Source organism: Cinclus cinclus, chromosome 4 (genome assembly GCF_963662255.1).
Source record: "Cinclus cinclus chromosome 4, bCinCin1.1, whole genome shotgun sequence".
Taxonomy (NCBI): Eukaryota; Metazoa; Chordata; class Aves; order Passeriformes; family Cinclidae; genus Cinclus; species Cinclus cinclus.
In genome coordinates this window covers 42,889,403-42,911,302 of record NC_085049.1, presented here as the reverse complement: position 1 = coordinate 42,911,302, position 21,900 = coordinate 42,889,403, and the positions used below count along the sequence as shown (strand labels likewise).

The 21,900-nt window shown below is 40.6% G+C and overlaps 1 protein-coding gene across 1 annotated transcript in view; it reads left to right on the top strand.

The window, feature by feature from the left end:
* Positions 1-3,931, top strand: part of PPM1H (protein phosphatase, Mg2+/Mn2+ dependent 1H) — a 123,547-nt gene extending 119,616 nt beyond the window's left edge. Inside the window, exon 10 of the mRNA XM_062491973.1 lies at positions 3,459-3,931. Coding sequence (XP_062347957.1) covers positions 3,459-3,606 — 148 coding nt within the window. The 3' untranslated portion in view covers positions 3,607-3,931. The remainder of the gene's footprint in view (positions 1-3,458) is intronic.
* The last annotated feature ends 17,969 nt before the right edge of the window (positions 3,932-21,900 follow it).

Sequence of the window (21,900 nt, the reverse complement as noted above, 5' to 3'; positions counted from 1 at the left end):
GGTTTGGCAATGATGTGGTCTTCAGGAGAGCCAACCTGTGGAGCAGCTCCTGGATCCACCTAACCCAATAGCCTACTTATTTCCTGACAGCAGCATATTAGAAAAGAAAAGAGAGGAAAAAAAGAGAGGATTTCAGAGCTGCAGAGTACTTATCTATTACACAATTAGCTCCTTGTGGGAACAATATCCCTCCCATTTGAATTAGAAGTCACTTTATAGCCTGATGGGTAAGAGATTACAGCCCTCAGCAGTGCTCCTGGGACTCTCTCCTGGTGATACTTACTGTGAGTATTTGTTGCCCACATAAAAACATCTCTGAATTCTGTCAAACGTTGCATGTGCCTGGATGTCTTCACGTGCAGGGATAGCGAAGTCCTCAGGTCTCTCTTCATCCACCCATGCAGATACAGCCTCATAGTATTTGGGCACAGACTTGTTTAGAGAACTGTTCCTGTGTGAGGGCTGTGATGGAGTGAAGAGGTTGGGACGGAGCTGGATTTCTTAGCCAGCTCATTTCTTATAGGTATTGTGGCAGATGAGCATCACGGGGGCTCCTAGCGAAGGACAGGTGGCAGTGCCACTGCTGCTGCCCATACATCAGCTCTCTGAAGAGGTGTGAAGGTGGAGAGTTATGAGTCTTTGCCAACTTTCTTCAGCTGAATGTATGCATATTTATCCCCTGACCCTGGGAATCTTTTATTTCTCATCCTTCCTTTTGTCATTTCTTGTCCCCACATTTTCCCTCTTACACTCACTAGAGATTTATGAGGATGATGAGGAGCTCCTCCACCTCTGCTGGGTGTGAGGAGATAAGAAGCTGCTCAGACTTTGGGAAGCAGCACAATTCTCCCACTGTCGCCATTTCTTCTGCAGTACTTTCACTGATCAATACAGAAAGCTTTGGCATAAGAAAAAAACTTCCCTATAGTTATTCTTAAAACACAAAAGTTGTATTCCAATAAGGCTATTCATTAGGAGGAAGTGGATACTTTAAAACTACTTCAGCAGTTCTCCAATGCTGTCTCAACAGCTGAATCCCAATTTCACAGCACTGGAGAATAAAACATTCAGTAATGGACTGCTGCTGCTATTCATCTTCAGGTACAAGAGACTCACCCTATCTCTTCTAGTGCCAAGTTGAACAGCATTGCTTCAATTCAGCTCTATACAGGAGAGGAATATGTTACTTCCCCACTGCCTTCACCTGTTCCTTTTTCTTTGCTTCATTGCGCTGGTTTTTTTGAGTATTTCACAGTTAGTCCACAAAATAATTTCTTGTTTGTTAAAATTCTTTTTTTTTAATCTTCCCCTCTCCAAACATTCAGCAGCAAAAGCAAAATGCAGTCAAAAGCAATACTCATTCCTTCATACTCCTTAGATGTGGAAAGTCCTTGTTAATTAGAAAAAGCAGGAAGGCAAAGTTTTCTTGCAGAATGATGGGTGTTGCTTTCTTAAATTCTGACAATAGCTGAGAAGTCCTTGGGAAATATGTTCTTGCCAATATTCACTCAGCATCAGACACACTGTGAATAAACATTTCAGTTTCTTGCTTTCTACGTGGAATCCTTTTGTTCCTTAGCCCTGAATCTGATTTGAGAACTGAGGATGAAAGCATGTAAGTCTGGGTTTTTTCCCCCCTTAGAAAGCACAATTTCATGTTGCATTAGGACAGTAAGGGGAGTGCTTCTTGTTACATCCTCATGTTCTAGCTCGAGGTTGTGGCACAGACTGATCTCAGAACATGCAGACAGTGCATGTGTACACGCAAGCACGCGTGTTAGATTTCATGTCTTTGGGCCCTTCTCTTACTGCTAAAGTAAATCATTTGTCAAAACTAGCAAGGCCTGGAAATTTTATCACTCTGTACCATTAGGAACAGTGGGTGCATTGCAGCTGTACAACATTACTTGAATTTGGCTTCAAACCTTTTGAGAAGTCAAGTGTTGGTTTATTTGCATTGAAGAAATCTTTCTAGTAGAGCAAATAGATGTACTCTTGATTCAGAGGAGTCCTCTAAGTTCAAGGCATCAAAACTAGGCACAGAACTGGTTTTTTTTCTTCTGCTTTTATCCCCAGAGACTGAGTAAAGTCTCTGTGATAGAAATTACAATTTAGGAACCATTCTGTGATGAAAAGGTTAGAAGAATCCTGGGTAACTGATAAACCTAAAGACACAGTACTTGTGATCAACAGATACTGTTCTTTCCCTTTCTACAGATGAGATTTGGGCAGATCACTTCTCATCAAGGATCCTTCCTGGAAAAGGGGGTATTGAAATACAAACCCTTCTTTTTCTTTCTGGTTTTGGAAGCACAGAGGTGTGCTTTAGTTCTCGAGGCCTGTGTGTGTGGCTTCATGGAGCCCTGCACAATCCTGGAGGTGAATATTTACACTTTCAATAAAAAACATGCTGACTGGTGTTTTTTTTCTTGTCAGTCTTTTAACTATTCAGTTAATTTTAATTATCAAATCATAGAAAAGCTTGCCTCCACCCAATCAAATTCAAAACGTCTTGGCCAGATGTTGGGCTGATGAAGTAAAACAAGTGACAGTAGCTGTTCACCCATAATGAGATTTCTTTCAGAGGAAACTTGTAAGTGAGTACAGAGATGTGTTGATGCAGTGACAGCAGGTAAAGCAGTGATGGAGAACTGTCTATGCACCTTTTGGATTCTTGACACCCTTTCTGCCCCCAAGCAGCATGTGGTAGTTTCTCAGGACAGAAAAATAACTCCCATAAATCCAATGCCATTCAGCCCAGCACAGGCTGGGAGTTTTGATGCAATGCAAAACTTGGTATTTCACTAAATTAAGCACTTGACCACTCACATTCATGCAGTTTTCACTGAACTCCTAAATGTGAACAAACTGTTAATCTGATTATATTACTGTAAGTTTCCTTTTCCAGTTTCAGAATAAAAGAGATTTAACAGTCATTCCTATGGTCAAGAAAAATAGACAAGTTAGTCTTCAAGTGAAATTTGGATTTTATTTTTTGTGCCCTATTACTTGCTATCAAATTACTTTCTTTGTTACAGTTAATTTCTGGAATAGTTGAGCCATGTTTACCTTCAGGTGTGTTAGTGAACAATTGTGTAGTTTTCAACAAGTAGTGGTATTTGGGGTCCTAAATTTTTCAGACTACTACTAGAAAGCCAATCTGTTAAGGCAAGTATGTTTAATATTTTTCTGAAGATTGGTGAAGCCAGGCACTTAGAATGGCCAGTGACTTCAGATCAGGTGGTGCCTTTCAAATAGATTTACATTCTTATTCAGGAACTGTCACTGAACTGGAAGGAGTTGCTTTGTGCATATGCCATGGTTTGTGTTTCTTCTGCCTGCTTCTAAAGCACTGGGATGCCGGTCTTGGTAGATCACAACATTAAATTTGGTGGGCAGCAGGCTGTGAAAACCCTCATGAGACAATCCTCCCTGGCTGTATTGTTCCTTGTCCACAGGTACACGCTGGCGGCGCAGGACCTCGTGATGCGAGCCAGGGGAGTGCTGAAGGACCGGGGCTGGCGGATATCCAACGACAGGCTGGGCTCTGGAGACGACATCTCCGTCTACGTCATCCCTTTGATACATGGGAACAAACAGTCGTGAAAGGAGCACCAAGGGTGGTTATAGGATGGGGATCTTTTTGGGAAAGGCCTGTAAGAGACAATAGGTTTTTGGTGGTCTGACCAGGACACTTTAATTGTTGTAATCTAGTCAAAACTAATGCTGGAGGGGTATTTTTCTGCCCAAAAGGTAGGGCTCTGCACATATACTGTATATGATTAAAGATAACCCTTAAGATTCCAATTTCCCTACAGAAATGGTTTTGGTGCTTAACAGGAATGGGATTTAAATGCTGCTAGCATATTATGGATTCTGTCATCCCTCTAGGTGGGGTGGGGAATTAATTTTTTTCTCAGTTTACCATGTAGCTTGGAAGAGCCATTTCAGTTGCGAAAGTAGAAGTGGGTATCAGAAGCCAAGAAGGCTTCTGAAATCTACCCCCCAATATTCAGAAGGGGGCTTGGGTCACATCTCATTTAAGAATATAGATATATATATAGGAGACTCAAGAGTTTTCTTCTTTCAGAAAGTTGTATTCATGACTTATCTGTGGACAACTTCAAACTTGTGTAATCCTTTGAGACCCCATTTTCCTCTCCTGTCTCTTCTTCAGTAGACTATACCTCTTGTATTTTAGTAGGAAGACTGAAATTGGTTTCAGTGTGACTATGACTGTTTACTGCAGCTAAAACAGTCACCTGCAAAATTGTCCAGGAGAAATAGGTCACAGTCCTGTATGGCAGAATTTATTCTGGTGTGAGGAGTTACTTGTCAAGATTTCTTGTTGTGTGTATACCATGATTATACAGAGCATGCAAACTCATCTTTATCTGATACTTACCTGGAGGATGTGGTTTCTTTACGATCAGAGATTTACGTTCATTGAATGGTTCTGCCTGCTTTATCCTGGTGAAAGGATCCCTGACCATAAATTGTTTTCATTGGTTGAGATTTAGTAAATTTGTTTGGGCTCCTGAGTGTATTTTCAGTTGGACTTCTACTTGAAGCAGTGGTATTGTTCTCATTAGCAATTTGGATACACAGATAGTGATGTATTTCAAATGTGTTTCAGTTCTTCCTGCCTCATTTATTATTCAGTATACCTTCAACTGCTTGACTTTGGTGATTAGAAAGGGACAGCTTAAAATTTTCTGTCCTCTTGGCATTGAGAATTGTACTCAAGGATCACAAGATGACTGTGATAGATACAAGCCCTTGGCTTGCTTCAGCAACTCTTTTCTTAACAGTGATAAATCAATTTAAATGAAGAAAAAAATGTGTAAAACATTTTTGATATGAAAGCAGTAGTCCAGGAGAGAAACAGGTGTGCAAGTCTGTAGTGTAGTCTGGCTGCCTAGTCCATGCAGGCAGCTCTCTTACTTCATTGGCAGGAATTTAGGAGAAAACAAAACCAGAAAGTTCTAGCATACAGTCAGGTATATTGGCTGGGGAGCTAACTTCATTTGTGCCCAGACCACATTGGTGTGGAGCTGTTCATCTGGTTTGTACTTCTTCAGTAAGAAAAGACAGGGAGCTGACATCATTGTAGGGCACTGACTAGGGAGTTCACAAACGTTGTGCTGTTTCCAAAAGAGAAAGAGATGCTGTGCCCTTTGCAGACTTTCTCCTGAACAGGCGTGGCCCAGAGCTTGCCAGCTCTGTAATTTATGAAGTGCTGTGTAAACACGGCACAGCCTGAGTGCGGTGCAGCTGCCCAGATGCTGTATTTGACTGCATCCACAAGTACCGTTTGGTGGATTTAAACTACTCTTGCTCCAAATCTCTAGACCCAGAGGAGTTTCAGGATGAAAGCAGGCAATGTGGAGAGTGGAACAGCTCAAACATTGCAGCAAGCTGCATGATCTTACCCTGAAAATTGTTCCATGAGTGCCCCAGTGCCTCATGTGATAAAACTGTACAGAACATGGATGTTTTATATTCTAGAGCTTCAGTATAAATCAGTGGCATATCTGATTATGTGTTTTCATGCTTTCTTTCCTTTTTTTTCCCTTTTACCTCTTTTTCTGTGTGCATCTGGGTGAAAAGAGGCTTGGAGTCTAGCGTATTTTTCACACGGCCCCCCCATGTTTTAAAGTTTAAGCAAGAGATATTCTCTTGCACTTCTTTTTTTGCCTAATAAACTTGTAAACATGCTTTTCATGCTCTGTGTAACTCCTGTTGTCTCTTCGCAAATGAAGTTGTGTAGTCCTCTAGCAATTCAGATCCTCTTAGACAAAGAAATTAGTGCTGGAAAATCTGGTGAAATCTTCTGAACAGAAAAGGCACTGGTGCTTACTGGTACCAACTACAAGCCCAAGTCAAATATTTCAGTGCTCATGCACTGTTGGTCTTTGTTTGGTAACATGGTGTAAACACACATACCGGTCGCTATAAAACCATTGAGTGCAGTGTGGTGGAAATATATTTCCAGTGTAGCATTTGCCAAAATTTGAAACTGAAACTTCAAGGCAATGGAAAAGGCACCTTCTCATTCAGGGGTGTTTTTAAGTGTACCCCTGAAGAGATGGGTTAGCAGACTCATGACTTGGTGGGAGCAAATTGGCAGGTGACTTCTCAGGGCATGATCTGGTGGGCTGGTGAATCAGCTTGCACAGTGTTTGTTGTTCATCTGAGGCATTGCCATCAGTCGGGAGCTTCTCTGCAGCAACTGGGCCCAGGTTGAGTTATGTTCACTGTCAGACCCTCTCCTGGAAAGGGCAGAAATACAGTACCAACAATTGATACCAATTAGCATCAATTAATGGATTCTGGGAACTTTAGTAAAATGTTTTATACTCATATTAATGTAACTGAAGCTATGCTGTGACACTTTCTGTTTTGCTCTTTTGTGAAGTATCTGTTACATATTTAGATGCTTGCCTCCCTGGAGTGTCTGGGACATCTCTGACCCATGCAGTACTTGGGCTTTCACTTCTACCTGCTTTTGGTAGGAGATTCTTGCATACCTGAGCTAGGGTTGTGCTCTGCTTCAAGGCAAGGTAGAAATACATATACGCACACCTAAGGCTCACAGAAACAGCAGGCAGGAGTCATATATTGGGGAGGTATTGTGTGAGAAGCAAGAATAACTAAAAACACTTCCAATTCCCTTTTAAGGCTGAATTACTTGCATTGCAGAACATCAGAAAACACTGATGGCAGGCAGGATTCCTGGTGCACAGTGCCATTTTTCAAGTGGGTGCAGGATGGGTACTGCCATCTTCAGACTTGCAGCTGCTCTAGGGCTCAGTGATGCTCCTGAGTTGCGAGCAGACAGCTTGTGTCCTCGAAGTTAGGTACCAAGTCCAAATTTTAGATCCCTGGCATGTCATCTTAGTTACTGCCTGATGCTGGCAGTGCTCTGGCTTTTGCCAGTGAAGTTCCCTTAGTATCCAAAACTGCTGCAGCCTCAGTAGCAAGGAAACTCAGCCCTGAGTTGCATCTGCATTCATATTGCTATTGCACACAGTGCTCTGCCTTGCCTGTGCATAGGAACTGCTTAGAAAATTGGGCAAATTCTTGTCCTTCCTTGGATAATGGCAAGGGAAGGTGCCAGTAAAGGAGTTCTAGTTAGCTGCAATGTAACACTGTCTTCTGCTGCCTAGTCCAGTCCCATTTCTAGAAACTCAGAATCAAGAGGCTTTTACCAATCTCCCAGAAACACTGTTGCAGAAAGTAGAACAGCTATTGCAGATATTTTTCTCTTGCACTACAGCCTAAAATTTTCTTAATTTAATTTGATGAAGAAGATTGTTAGAGATTTAATTTATACCTCATTATGTAAGGCACATAACCATCTTTTGTTGCATTGAGACAATAATGCTTCCTTCATGAACACAGAAGTGTATTGTCTGAGAGGGCTGCTGTTAAGTGAGAGACTGGAGATACACTGGAGAGATAATTTTTTTAATAAATGCTAAAAAAACAACAGGTCTTAAAAGCTAAAGGAAAAGCAGTCAGAATCTGCTGTTAATAGTGGATTTCTATTTGTGGTTATTTTTGTGTTGAAATATGACAAGAGATTATTGAGGTACTGTCAACTCTGTCCCTCCAGGATGTTTCTGAAGAGCTGCTCTTGATGTTTGGGCAGATTTTGGCTCTGAACTTCTGCTAGGTTTTTAAAGAACACTACATGCTTTGAACAAATCTGCTGTTTTTCTTTCAGCCTTGCTGTTTTCCTTTTATTTTACATTTTATGTAGTAATACTTTCAGCATTTTTCTATCAAACATGAATGGCAAACTGTGTGGAACTGTTGTTCCTCCTGGACATTTTAGGTATGTGTTTTCCTCCATGTGTCTTAGATGAAGATTCAGTGATGTGGCTGTCATAGAGTGACCAAATGATGCTGTAACTGTGCTGCTGTATTTCTACCTTTGATGTACTTGAAGGAGGATGCCCTTCTCCACCTCCATGCTCCTTCCGTTTTCTTTTTTTTTTTTTTAATCCATTGCTGTTGGTGTTCTTTCATAGGTGTCTAATTTTGACTTTTTTTTTTTTTTTAATACCCACCACATTTATCTTCCCTTCAATGGGCACTTTGTCTTAATATCTTGAGATCTGTACAACTGTCTAAGGTTTATATGTCCTGAAGAAAGGAGGACCTGCTGGAGGAAGATGTTTTGGACCAATGTACTTCTGCTTTGTGACTGTGAAATGTTAAATTTTTTTGTAACCTAAGAACAAAAAATGTTTAGTAAAGGGATATATTTTGTGTTTTTTTGAAACTTTTCAGTGCAATGAACAAAAGAGGAGGATACTGAAGAAGTGTATGTGCAAAGTTTTAAAATAAAATTTTAAATTATATATTATATAATCCATCTAGATGTATAATTATTTTTATTCTGCCTTTCTCATGAACGTTCCCTGAGTCTCTTTATGTGTATTACTAATGGTGCAATGTGGACAAGTAGCACAGTCTGCTTTACAAGGGAACTGGTGATTCACTGACAAAAGGTCTAACTCTTGAGTTAGTGAAGTAAATTCCTTTGAGGTGCATTAGCAATGGGTTGATGTGGAAGAGTTCAGCTGTAGGGTAGCTGGAGAGCTTTGCACTGCCATCAGATCATGATTCATCACTCAGACTGCCAGTTGCCATGCTCTGACTCAGGGAAGAGCTATGCAAAGTGATCCAGTACCAGCTCTCTGAGGCATTGGATGTAATTTTGGAAATGACAACATAGTTAGAGTAAATTTTCCCTCATCCCCAGTTCCTTAGGGATCACAGTCTTAAATTCTGCTCTGAATATCTGTTCGAGTAAGGGTGAACTCACAGATGCCACAGAAGCAAGCTCTCACAGTTACTTAGTAACCAAAGGTGGTTTTGCAGGTGCTGAAGATGCAGGAACTGACACCAGCCTTGCCCTGTACCAGCACAGCCACGGACAGTGCCCACCTGGGTTGCCAACAAGAGAATGAGAGCTGGGCATGTATCTACTCATTATATTTTGAAATATTGCATTGTAGCACAAGTAGTTCTGCTTCCTATTTCAACTTGTGCTTAGTAAAAGAGCACTGAAAACATCTGTTCTAATGCTACCGCGATTCTTGAAGTGCTGCTTATGCCCATTGTATCCAGTGAGCACAATGGAGAGTGCAGAGAGAGGCAATGTGTTACTTTCTTTCACGCTTGCTTCACTACTCTCCCCTTAAGTCCTACAGTTTATTACTGCAGTCTGACCTCAGTGTCAAGTTTAAAATTGCTGTGCAAATAAAACTTCAGCACAGCTTTGCCTGGCTTGCTGATGTCAGCTGAACAGTAAGTGTTGGTAGCATGCAGTGACAGGGAACTGTTGCACACCAAGTGAACCTAAAGGACCTTATTCCACATCCTTTTGCATTTCCTACGCCCTAAATACTGTAAGCTTGTAGATCAAGTAAGACATCTTAATTTTTTTAGGTGATCCATACAACTCCTAAAATTTGGACATCAGTTTCTGTAATTCATATAGGCAATAAGTTAGTGCTTTGCCAAATAATCCATTCATGTATCCTACTACATGTACCCAGTTAACTAAAGTGACATAAGGGACCAATCACAGTAATTTATTCTATTTTGTACAGCTTCTTTAAAACAAAAGCCTGACATTTTGTCTTCTTAATAGATCCTGGTAGAGTAATGAACTTTCACAGAAAGTTGATTTCTTTATGCTTTTACACAGTGGCTTTTCCTGATTCCAGAGTTTCTCTCATGCTTTCCAGAAAGGCTTATATAATTCCAGGTTTTTGTACATCCTGTTCTTGTTAGGAGGAAGGATGAAAGTTGGTGGGGTTTTTTGTTTTGTTTGTTTTTAATCCTCCATTTTGCAAAACAAAGGATGCCATAACTTTTTGGGGACCTTAAAATAATTTCAGGGGATAATGAAAAAATAATGGTTCTTTGAGGGTGAGGTTGTTGCAAAGGAGTTTGATGAAGGTAGACAAAATGTGTCCAGAGGTAAAGACATTATTAAGAGTCTCCAAGTAATTTAAGAATAATTCATTATAAATTTGAAGCTCTATCAATAGTCCATGACACTCCATCACAAAATGTAAAGGGGAGAGGGAGGTAGCTGCAGCAGAACTAATAAGATCTTAATTGTAGCTAATTTAAGACTGATTATTTAGATGTGTAGATAGATAAGATCTCTGAACCTTCATGAATTTGAGGCCACCCAATATTAGAATTGCATTCTTTTTCTTAAGTGTTTTAGAAATTATGTGCACCATTTCTCAGCCTCTAAAGAGTCAAAGTATCCCTCATCTTGACCACAATCGTTTATTCCCTTAAGTGACAGAAATCAACTCCTCATAGTGTTCCCCTGCCAAGATAGCACACAACCAGCTGTAATAGTTTGGTGTTTTCCATGTGCTCCTGAGTCATCCCTGGATTTGCAAGTCTGTTGGTTGGGTGTTCTGCTTGTCTGTGATAATTCAAGGACTTTCCCAACAGACTGGACTCCAACAGAGCATCTTCCAGGTTTATTTATGCTATGGAGTAGTATTTTTCCTTCCTTTCCTCTCTTTACTGCACCATCTCAGATGTAAAACATTTTGGAATCATTAACTGCTGTTTGAGATGAGCTACCAAGTCCCTGGCCATCCACCTCCTCCCACCACTTGCTTCCTGCAGGTGCTGACAGCAAGAGCATCACCAGCAATGCAGGAATGCTGGTAGCTAAAGGGAAGACGCATAGAAAGAGAAATGGTTTCTTCATTATCCTAACATTGCTCATTACCTCTAAATTAAAACTTACATGCCTGTAATATTTTGTTTCTCCAGTTTGAAAGGGGAAACTTCAATGGTTTTTAAGGTGGTTTTATTTAGATGGCTCAGCTTTTTGGACCATTGCTACCCCAGTTCTTTGGCTCAGTTATTCTCCAGAAAAACTACTCCTCCTTGGCAAAGTAAGGACTGTCTGGGAAAGGTTGTCACACAAGCTCAGATGGAGCATTTAGCTTTTCAGATGATAGTCATTGTGCATTTCTGGAATTGCTACAACTTTTTGGGGACTAAGCAAAGAAACCTGAAATTTTGCTATTTTTGCTTTAAAAGGGTAAGACTTAAGGATATGGAAATTCTGCAAGATATCCATGAGTAAAACTGCAAGGAAAGATCCTGCCTTCCCATGAGAGTTACTGCGGAAGACAAATGACTAGGCAGTCACCTTGTGAAATAGCACAAATTGTTCCTAAATAGAGACCATTTCTCTGCCCAGTATAATGTTCAATAAAGCTCAAGGATGTAAAAAGCTGCAGCTGACAGCCCTGCAGTCATTTCAGTCTGTTCAGAATTTAGACTGACCCTACCCATCCAGATCTCTTAAAGAGACAGGAAGAAGCCAAACCCAGTTGCGGTCACCCAGGACCAAGAAGCAGACAAACCAGTTATTTAAAGAGGGAATTGCCAAAGAAAGTACAAAGAGCAGGGGATTCCTGCAGCTATGAGCTATTTAGGCCTTAATTCTGAAAATTCCTCTTGTCTCCATGTTGTGCCTGTTTACTTTCATTCCTGTGTTGGTACCACAGCTAATTGCACCAAATGTCTTATTTCTTAACATCCACCAGCTTTCCCTAGAGCTTTGTCTGCCAAATGTCAACTGCATCTCATCTAGTTGAGATCAAGATTCTCCGCAAACAAGCTCCTAATACAAAATTCTTATGGCTGCATTTTCTGAGCATTGTGTTCAGCATGCTCCCAATTAAAAAAATTAATTTGCTTTGCTGGTCTTTGTGCCCCCTCTCAGTGCTTGTTTTTGCCAGCACTGATGCAATTGAATTTTACATCTGGGAACTTAGAATATGCTAAAAGATCTGGAACATCACTCTTTCTCTGCTTGAGCACTAGCATAGAAGCAGTTTAAATGAACCAGACAAGAACCAAAACATAACTTTCAAACTCAGTTTCATGTCCAGATTTATAAGCATTCTGTGAATAGAAAAAATATAAAACATAATGCTGAGATGGTATATATTACTGTGGCTAAATTTTTTAAGAAGGGTGTTTTAGGGAATGTCTGCTTAGTGCCAAAAAAACCCCCACCATATACATATTTATTGTTATATAAAATATCCCAGTCATTCTTTTCTGTTCCTGCAAGGTTTCCCTGGTTATGGCTTCATTAGGAAAGCTGGTAGCTGGGGACTTGGGTACTCAGTCAATTAGAAAATGGGGAAAAAACACCCAACAAACCTGGAGTTCTGAGGCTAGCTATCCTGTGGCACAGACTGAATTCTAATAAGTAAACTTTTGTAGAATATAAAAATTGAACATACATATTTATATATATAGTACATCTCTCATGTATATGTACACACACATATCTATACGTACATATAGGAAAAAATAGCTTTCAGCAGCCACTAATAAGACACCAATTTCTCCAGGCATCTCATACTCAGAGACAAAATGGAGTTTTTAAAAATTGAACTGGGAACAACTCGATTTTGTTTGTTCTGTGGAGGATTCAACAGCTACCTTTATACTGAAAAGCTGCATCTCTCCACACCTACTGGGAATGCCCCAGACTATGGCTGTCAGACAACTTGGGCCAGTGAAGCACCTGCTCCTGACAACCAGCAGCCTTCTGGTGATGAGTTGAGCCTACACCTCGTGAGGATCTGCAAGGTTAAGTAATAGCTAAACAACAGATGATTTGAACATCTAAATAAAGGGAAAAATCCCTCACAATATAGCCACTCTCCCCCCTTTCCTTTCGAAAAAGAACCACCTAAAACAAGGGTCAAGAGCATGAGCACCAACCCTTGAAAACCTCTCAGTAGAGCCACTGCTCCTCCACTCAGAACGACTCATCTCTTTCTGCTCTGGAAACAGGCAAAGACAAAAGCATGGTTTCACCTGCAATCAAGAACCAGCAGAGCTGCTGCACTTCAGGTCATGGGCTCCCTCACAAATAGAGCGTGGTAGAGAGACTTGAAGTTTTGAGGGTCTCCTCTTTGATGTACTGGGCTATAGTTGGCATTTAATGTTGGTTGTTGTCTTGCAACAGCTGAGACAGATTGTGCTGCTTTTCACCAACCCAGTGTTGCTCTTAAAAAAACAAATGCGCTGAGATTTCTGGAAAACAGTTATTGGGGTTTTTTTTAAATGCATCTAGGGCCATAGTGTGATGATTGCCTGCTAGCCTCCCCCAGACACTCTCCCCTTGCCCTCCCCCAGTAACATAACATGCTGTGCGCAACGAGCTGCTTGCTCCCAAGGAGGTGATTCATTTCCAGGAGGCATATTTGTAGGAGAAAAATGCTTTGAGGGTGTTGCTGTGGCTCTGTGTGACCTGCATTGGGGATGAAGTAGAAACCTCAACAATTGCAGACGTACCCAGGGTCATATTCACAGGGGTAGCAGTGGGGGAAGGATGTAAGCAGAGCATGAGCAGCTCTGTTGCTTCATGTGAAAATAAACTCTAATAGCAATTAAGGGAAAAGAGTAGGAAATTAATAAGGCAGTAAAGATTTTTTTCAAAATTGGTCACAAATCATTGGTTTATCCCTTGAAAAGCTTAGTTGACAAGGATTCTCTCATCCCTTTGTCCCCCTATCTCTTTCAATAATCATCCTTCTTCATGCAAATATAGATGGAAAGGGGGGAACAGTGAAAGGTTAAAATGGAAGCAGGCTATCTTTCATCGACATGGTAATTTCAGTGCTTGGCTCCATGCCAAGTGCTTACTGCAGCCACTAGCTGCCATTCCAACATGAGTGAAAGGATCTTTAATAAGAGTGTAAATAAAAGCCAGGCTGAGAAATGAGTTTTCCATCCCAGCAATCACTGGCCTAACCTCGGCTGTAAATAGTCTCTCAGAGCAGCACAGATGGAGTACCAGCACCTGGGGATCAAGGCAATCTCTGCACAGTGCAATTTAAACAGCTGGGTACAATTGAAACACGAATTAGCAGGGATAGAAGGAGGGATTCCATTTTGTGTGCTAGGTAAAAACAAATAATTCAGTACTTTTCCCCCTTTTTAAAAAAAGGTGGTGCATAGGGGGAAAACTTCTGACATGATCTTGTGGGAGGTGCTCATTGCTGCAGCTGTTAGATTAATTTAACCATGAGAATTTCCCACAAGGTGCTGTAAAAACAGAGCCCTAATTTATGATCATTGATTTAACAGCTCGAAAGTGATTTATCTGACCTCAGTAAAGATAGCGAGGACACCAGAAGAATGATCAGTCATTCTGGGCTTTGTGTGGCTGTGATTGGCCTTATTAATTTAGAGCAGAAGGTCTGTTTCAATGTCTTACTGAGACAGTCAAAGGCAGTTGGCAACTGAACCATTTTAAATACTTTTTTTTTTAAGCATTACTAATGCTGCTAAGAACTAAGGATTTATTCCACATGGAAAAGATTCTCATTAGTTAAAAAATGGTAAAGCTTCATTTAGAACTGTGCAGACACAGATGCCTGGTCTTGGATTTGCAAGTTGTTTTTTCTTAAGTAATTTTTTTTCCTGTTGTTGGGAATCTAAAGCACACTGTGAAATGGGATTGCTAAGCATAACAGTAAATGAGAAATAGCTTTGCAAGAGATAAAAGAGATTGGCACAAAGGATTGCTGGCTCTTGCTCTTTTTAAGGGTAGATTTCAGAAACACCTAAACACTTCACATATTTTACTATTTTTATCATTCAGTCTTCTTTATGGACATTACAGAGCATATCTGTTGACAAGTAAATATATCTAGATTTTATTTCAGGAGAATACGCTTTCGGTTAAAATGGGTGTAGCATCCACTGCAGAAATGTCACAACTGAGTAATAGCATTTCTTCATACAAATAAGAGAAAGGATGAAAGGCAAAGGGAAAGGTGACTACTCTCTCTCCCCAGAAATAACAACTGCTTTTAAGAGGAGCATGAAATTAAATTCAAGTGCTTTAAAAGTTTACTTGAACTAGAAAATTTGAATAAATTGAATGCACAATTGAATATACACAGAATAAAGTGTTTGCACAAGTGTGTGCACCTGCACAGAAATCACACAGGAGGTGTGTGATTAGGAGCACTAGCCAGGCAAAGGGGCTGGAAACAATCCTTACCAATTTCTCTTACCACTGGACTGATGTGTGGTGGGGTTAAATGTCACTGATTTGTACAGCTCTGCATTTCATCCACCACTGGATTACACCCAGCTTTAAAGCCCATCTACAAAGACTCAGTAATCGTCTTTTCAAGGTGAGAGACGGAAATGCTGCAGGTCGGGATTTCATCCATGGGGGACGAATGCTTACAGTAATTTTGTTGTTCCAGTGACATGCTATCTGACCTGAAACTAAGATAGTCCACTTAATCTCCATACAACAGGGGAAAAAACAGAAAACAATATTTCAGCCCTTCAAAATATGAAATAATAACAGTAATTTTAAATTAAAATACTAAGGCAATAGAATAAATTTTGATGTATGTAAAGCTTCCACTAAAATCTCATACATATTCTCAAGACATTGAAGACCATGTGCACAAACCACTATAAATCTCACTAAAAGGTTTGAGGGACCAATGGTACCCATAAAACCAACCCTCAAATCCCATACAAATAAAACAAAGCTGAAGCCCATGTTTGAGGCCTGAAGAATACACAAAGTTTTGTGTCAGCCTGAGCATCTTCTTACCACCTTCTTGTACTGCCATCAGTCTTTTGTTGTTCCCTATAGCAACATTATAGAGGCTTCAGGAGAATTTTACAAATTATGTGTAGTATTACTTCACCTAAATTTAAATCTACAGGGGGAAAAAAGTAATCACTGAGTAGTACACGAAAAGGTTTCCTCACGCTGTTTTTACCCACGACAAAAGTCTCCTAAAAAATAAAATATATCTCTAAATAAACCTGCATCTTTGTTCATCCCAAAATAATGCTGTGTATTTCTTCCCACTTAAATCCCATTCTGGATGGGCTCAAATTTGCTTCTGGAAAATTACAAATTTCAAATAACCGTACTCAACAGCACAAATGTCGCAAACACTTTGGAAGAAATGACTGCTTCTTAGCAAATGGTTTGTCTTCTTTTTCTTCCTATCCTTTAATTTACCATGGACTAATGCTAACCCTTGACACGATGGCACACATAGATGTAAATGAATGTTATAGGTTAGTTTAAAAGCAGAATTATTTTTCGTCACACAAACAACAACCTAAAAGACATTCTCTTTTATGGGCTATAGTCCACATAATATCCTGCTGTACTGTTCATCTCAGACTTCTCTTGTTCAACATTCTTAAGGAAGACTTAACTGGCATCTCAGGATCTAAACTATGGTGTGACTTGTTTACTGCTGAAGCACTGACAGTACAGGACTGGAATCTAGAATATACAGATTCACTTTGGTTGCTGGGGTTTTTTGGCTAAGAAAAACTCTCAGTTACCACATTCACAAAAATATTCCTGCTAACCAGATACAGACAATGTGAGAGGACAAAACCTTTGAAAAGATGCTAATAACCAATGAGCCCTACAAGGTGCTCTTTTACACATCAGCTTCCTTAATGTCTTTGAACTTTTAAGAACCATTTTCATAAACAGGTGTCTTTAATTACTGCAAGACCAATCTGCAAACAAATGTGCTCAAGTGCCAATGTGTTTACCATTAAGACAGGGAAAGAGACATTCCCTTCCTTTGATGCTACTTGACCTCCCCAGCTCTGGATCAACCCACTCTCACGCCTGCTTATGGTCCCAACAACAAAGTCCAGAAGCAGACTCTATTGGAAAACACTAGAAGGAAATCACTGACTGCCCAAGGCTGTGATTAAAACCATTCTTTTGTAGTTTCATACAAAACACAACAAAAACTGGTGTTGCAAGTCTTTGCAACTACCCACAGGTTAAGAAAGGACATTGCTCAGGCGTTTGCTGGGCTCAGATTATGCGGCTTAAAAAGGAAAAGCCTGGTTCTGCCTAAGGAGCACACAGCACACACAGAACAGGCTTCACGAGCACCTCTCCGCAATCCTCCAGTCAAAACACCGCACATCTTACAGCTAAGTATTCTGCCTTCAGAAATGCATAACCTACACAAGAGAATTCAAATCACAAGCTAAAAGCACTGCATGTGGTGACATGTGGAGGACCACAGGCATGAGGAAATGTTTGAGATAAAACAGCATGTGTGCTTGGTGACACCCTCCACTGTGGGCACAGGAGCCTGGTGTGAGCCCACAGGGGCAGAGGCACAGGCAAATGCCACTGTGGGACACCAGCCACCACCACAGCAGGTAGAGCACCGGCAGCAGAGGAGCCAAAGGAACTCAAAACAAATCTGTTTGGGACAGCAGGCTGGGGGTATGGAGCTCTGCATGCTAAGGACCAGAGCTAACAGTGGCAGCTGAAGTGAACATTGCACTCATGGTCACCTCAATGTTAAGAAAATTGCTGTAAAGGAGAAGCTCATGGAACTGAATTACAATAGCAGTGGGGTGGGTGGGTTGCTTGTTTACCTTTGCAGAAGTTCTAATATCACTTGAGATCTCCTGGAGAAAGGATAAGGCCCATTAACTTCCATCATGATTTGGTCTTTAAAAAAAAAGCTGTTAATTATCAGTCAGGTGTATAGCATATTGCTTATAAATGCAGAGGTAAGAGAAAGCATCCAAGTAGAGTTTTCAAGCTGTGGGACCATAAGGAAAGTCCTTTGTGAAGCTCCATTTTGCTCCCACACTGGAAACTTTGTTGCCATCCATAGATTTATGAGAGGAGAGGTCACCAGTTTTGCTAGAGAGAGTATCATTAATTTCTCCTGTGCAAATGCATGATGCTGCAGTACAGAACTAACTGGGATTAGCAAGGTGAGGGTTTGTGAGATCCAAGATGTATGACCTGCCTGGCTTATCTTTAGGTTAAAGGTCTGACTCTACCTCATATTCAAAGAGCTGTCTGTTGGATTACAGCTTTTACTGACGGGTGTAAAGTGGTGCAGAATATATGTGTGAGTTATGCATAAAAACAGTCTTGCAGATTAGAAGAAGGGGAATGTATTTGTCTAACAGCAAAATGTTGAATACTGTATTTCCTGCTTTCAGCCACCTTCCTATGGAAAAGAACTAAATTGCTTATTATCATCAGTGGTAAAGACTGTAAGTTATTTAACTTAAATTTCAACTTTTAGTGGAAACATGTTTCATCTGTAGTGTTACTATTGCTACCATCATTGCATTCATGGTCATTTCTTGTGGCTGGTGTCATACCACCTGTCATCTGCACTGATGGGCACAGGTAGATAAGCAGGCTTTCAAGAATTTATTCAGAAGAATAAAATTCACAAAGTCATAACTTCAAAGCAGTTAATTACCTTACATTCTTAAAAATTGCATTTCATAAAAAAACTGCCATGAAACAGTTTTGTTCTCAATACATTCTCTTTTCTCATAACAGCAGAATTTTTATTTTTAAAAGAGACTGTTTGAATATACGTTGATCACACACCACTGCTGAGAAACCCTATGCTAGCTTTTAGCACACTTTCTGTAGGTACTAACTTAGCTGGGGATGATCAGTAGCCCTTTAAAACTGGGACCAAGAATGATTCATGTACATACGCCATTAGTTTAGCAAAGTTCTAGTTTCCTGTATTTTTCTTACACTCCCATTTACCATGGAGTTAGGCCTATGGGATCACTTGTCATGTAGATTTTAATGTAATGGATGAGACTGAGCCTCCACTAGCAGGCTGTCTTTTTCATGGAGCTGTTTTGATAAAGGCATATTTTTTCCAGAAACTTAAAGAGTTATAATATTTCTTCCTTTTGCCAAATCTGGATGAAATAGGCCAATGAATTCAAAGTTCATAAGGAAAGATTAGCAGATATTATCACAATCACATAAACCTTATTTTTTTAAAAAGTCAGGTTAAAAGTGTTCAGCCATAGCAAAGCAATTGCTAAAAAAAGCAAGTGAAATTACATTATAAAGCAGAACAATCTTTTGAGTAAGAAAGAAGCATGTGGCTACTACCCTTCCATTTCAAGGGACATAGGGAAGGTTGAAATGCTTAAAAACCACCCAGCTGCAAGGTTAAGTGGATAACAATGACATGACACTACAAAATGGCACTTAAAGAGCTTAACATGAGACAGAATCAAGAGAAACCATCTTGATAAACATTTAAGATAATACAATAGGAAGGGGCTCTTATAAACCCAGATTTTATTCTTCAATGGTTTTACAATTGTCTCACATAAGCCTTCTCGTGCAGGTTTTTTGTCCCAGCAGTCTGCCTGAGATGACTGTTGCTCTAGCAGCACTCTGTGTCTTTCTCCATGACATACTCTGCGATGAGCCTTCATACCCTATGCCCTTCTATGTGTTCATGTAGTCAGTTTGTACATAAATGTAGCTCTATCTCAACTCTACTGCCCATTGCATTGGTCTAAACTGAATCTCAGTATCCATGATATTAACATATCCATTACAAAATATTTTGCTGCACTGTTCTCAGCAACCCATTGATCATCATCTCTTGAGTCACCTGTTGATTATCCACACTTTTCCCTTCCTTCTTCAGGAAATGGGAAAAAGCTACTGGAAGTTTCTAGGAAATCTATACACTTCTGATCACTGGATCATTACAAATTTTAGATCCAAATCTTTAATTTTTTTCTTAAAAAAACATGCTTCCAGATCCATTATCATGACAGTCTACCCCTTTTGCTTCAGAAGGGAATACCAGTTATATCATGTCTTGGGAAGGGACACAACTAAGTCAGCTGACTCAACTTGACCAAAGAGCTATTTAATACCTTGTCAGTTCAGTTATAAAAACTAAGAAGAAAAAGAAAGAACACAAGCATGAAGTAGAGCATTCTTTATTCACAATATTTACCTTTCAGGGCAACCACTACATGTGCTGAAGCCCTGGCTCCTAGGAAGGGCCAAACAGTGCTTGCTGATGGGAAATAGAGAATAAAAAACACATTCCCCCCCCCCCCCCCCCCCTTTGCTTGTGTGTACACAAGCTTTTGCTTTATTAGGCTGTCAGCCTACAAGTAATTTTCTATCTTATTCTCTCCCCTGTCCAAGTGAGAAGGGGAGTGATAGAGTGATTTGTTAAGCATCTGCTATCCAGCCAATGTTTACTCATCACAGAGAAGAAAACAGCAATATTTAACAGCAATTACCCACCATCTTTTCTACATAATCAGATTAAGTAAGGTCAAAGAGCTTTGAGAAAGGACAAGTACATATACTACTTCAAAATGCATGTATAAGTGTTTATAGTTAGCATTCCTTATGAAATATTAAGCTTATTGCCAGCATTTCAAGCACCAAGTAGGGCAATAATTAAGTAGTAATCAACTTTGTTATCAGAACTTAAGTGCAACTAATAAAATTTGCTTTCTTTGAAAGGGAAATAAACGCAGTTGTTAGTATAAACTGGAAGAAGACGTAGAAACGTCTTCTATTGGAATCCATTCTTAAAATACACTTCTCTATGTAGTCATTAACAACTAGGGGTCGCTGTAGGGAAAATGAGATTTTTACCAGCATTCTCTGAAACATTAGAGAGCAAAACTCTAGTTATTATAAACTCAATACCATGCCAATAAAAAAATTGTTGCAGCAGACCTCTCATTAGGGGTAGAGATAAGCCAAGACACAGACTCTCATTCCACAACATGAGAAGGGTCCCAGTCTATTCTTCTTTACAGCTCAGCCATCCTGACTCTGACTACAGCAAGCTCCCACTGTAGAAGCCCAGCTCCCCAGCTGCAGACTCTGACTGTTCCTATTTCCTGCTGCACTGTGACTGCAAGTATTGGTTTGCAGACTCTGAACTCAGCTTTCACCCAGCTCAGCTATGACTGCAGGCTCTGACTCCATCAGACCCAGACTGACCTCACAGCACATCTTTTACTGCAGCAGCTCTCTTCTTGTTTTGGTCTTCTTTGTGTCTCTCTGGATCATTCCTTCTTCCTCAGGGCCCCTCTACCTCCAAGACCTCTTCCACCGAGATCCCCCTGACCAGCCAACCCACCCCTTTTATCACACTTATCTTTATTAGTCACAGCTGTGACCCATTAAGGGTAACGCTATTCCCCTTCTTTGGTAATTAATACAACTGTGACTTATCAGGAGCAAGGCTGCCTGTAATCCCTCCTTCTACACCTACAAAAAATTACAGAATTATCTAGTTTGGAAGAGACCTATAACATCATTAGGTCCAACTTTTGACAGATCACCACCATGTCAACTAAACCATAGCACTAAGTGCCATGTCTAGTCAACACTTCCAGGTATGGTGACTCAGTCACTTCCCTGGGCAGTCTGTTCCAATGCTTAACAACCATTTCCATGTAGAAATTCTTCCCGAAGTCCAACCTGAACCTCCCCAGACACAGCTTGAGGCTATATCCTCTCTTTCAGTCACTTGTTGCCTGAAAGAAGAGGCTGATCCCCATCTGGCACCTGTCAGGCAGTTATAGAGAGTGATAAGGTCATCCCTGAGCCTCCTTCTCTCCAGGCTAAACACCCCCAGCTCCCTCAGCTGCTCCTGACTGGACTTGTGCTCCAGTCCTTTTGCCAGCTCTGTTGCCCTTCTCTGGACTCACTCCAGCACCTCAATGTCCTTCTTGTAGTGAGGGGCCCAGAACTGGACACAGCACTTGAGGAGTGGCCTTACCAGTATGAAGTACAGAGACACAATCCCTGCCCTGGTGCTGCTGGCCACACTATTGCCAATACAAGTCCAAATGCCATTGGCCTTTTCAGCCACCTAGGCACGCTGATGGTTCATGTTCAGGTGCTGTTGACCAGCACCCCAAGGTCCTTTTCCACTGAGCAGCTTTCCAGCAACGCTGCCCCCAGCCGGTAGCACTGCATGGGCACATCTTAACAAGAGAAGTCAC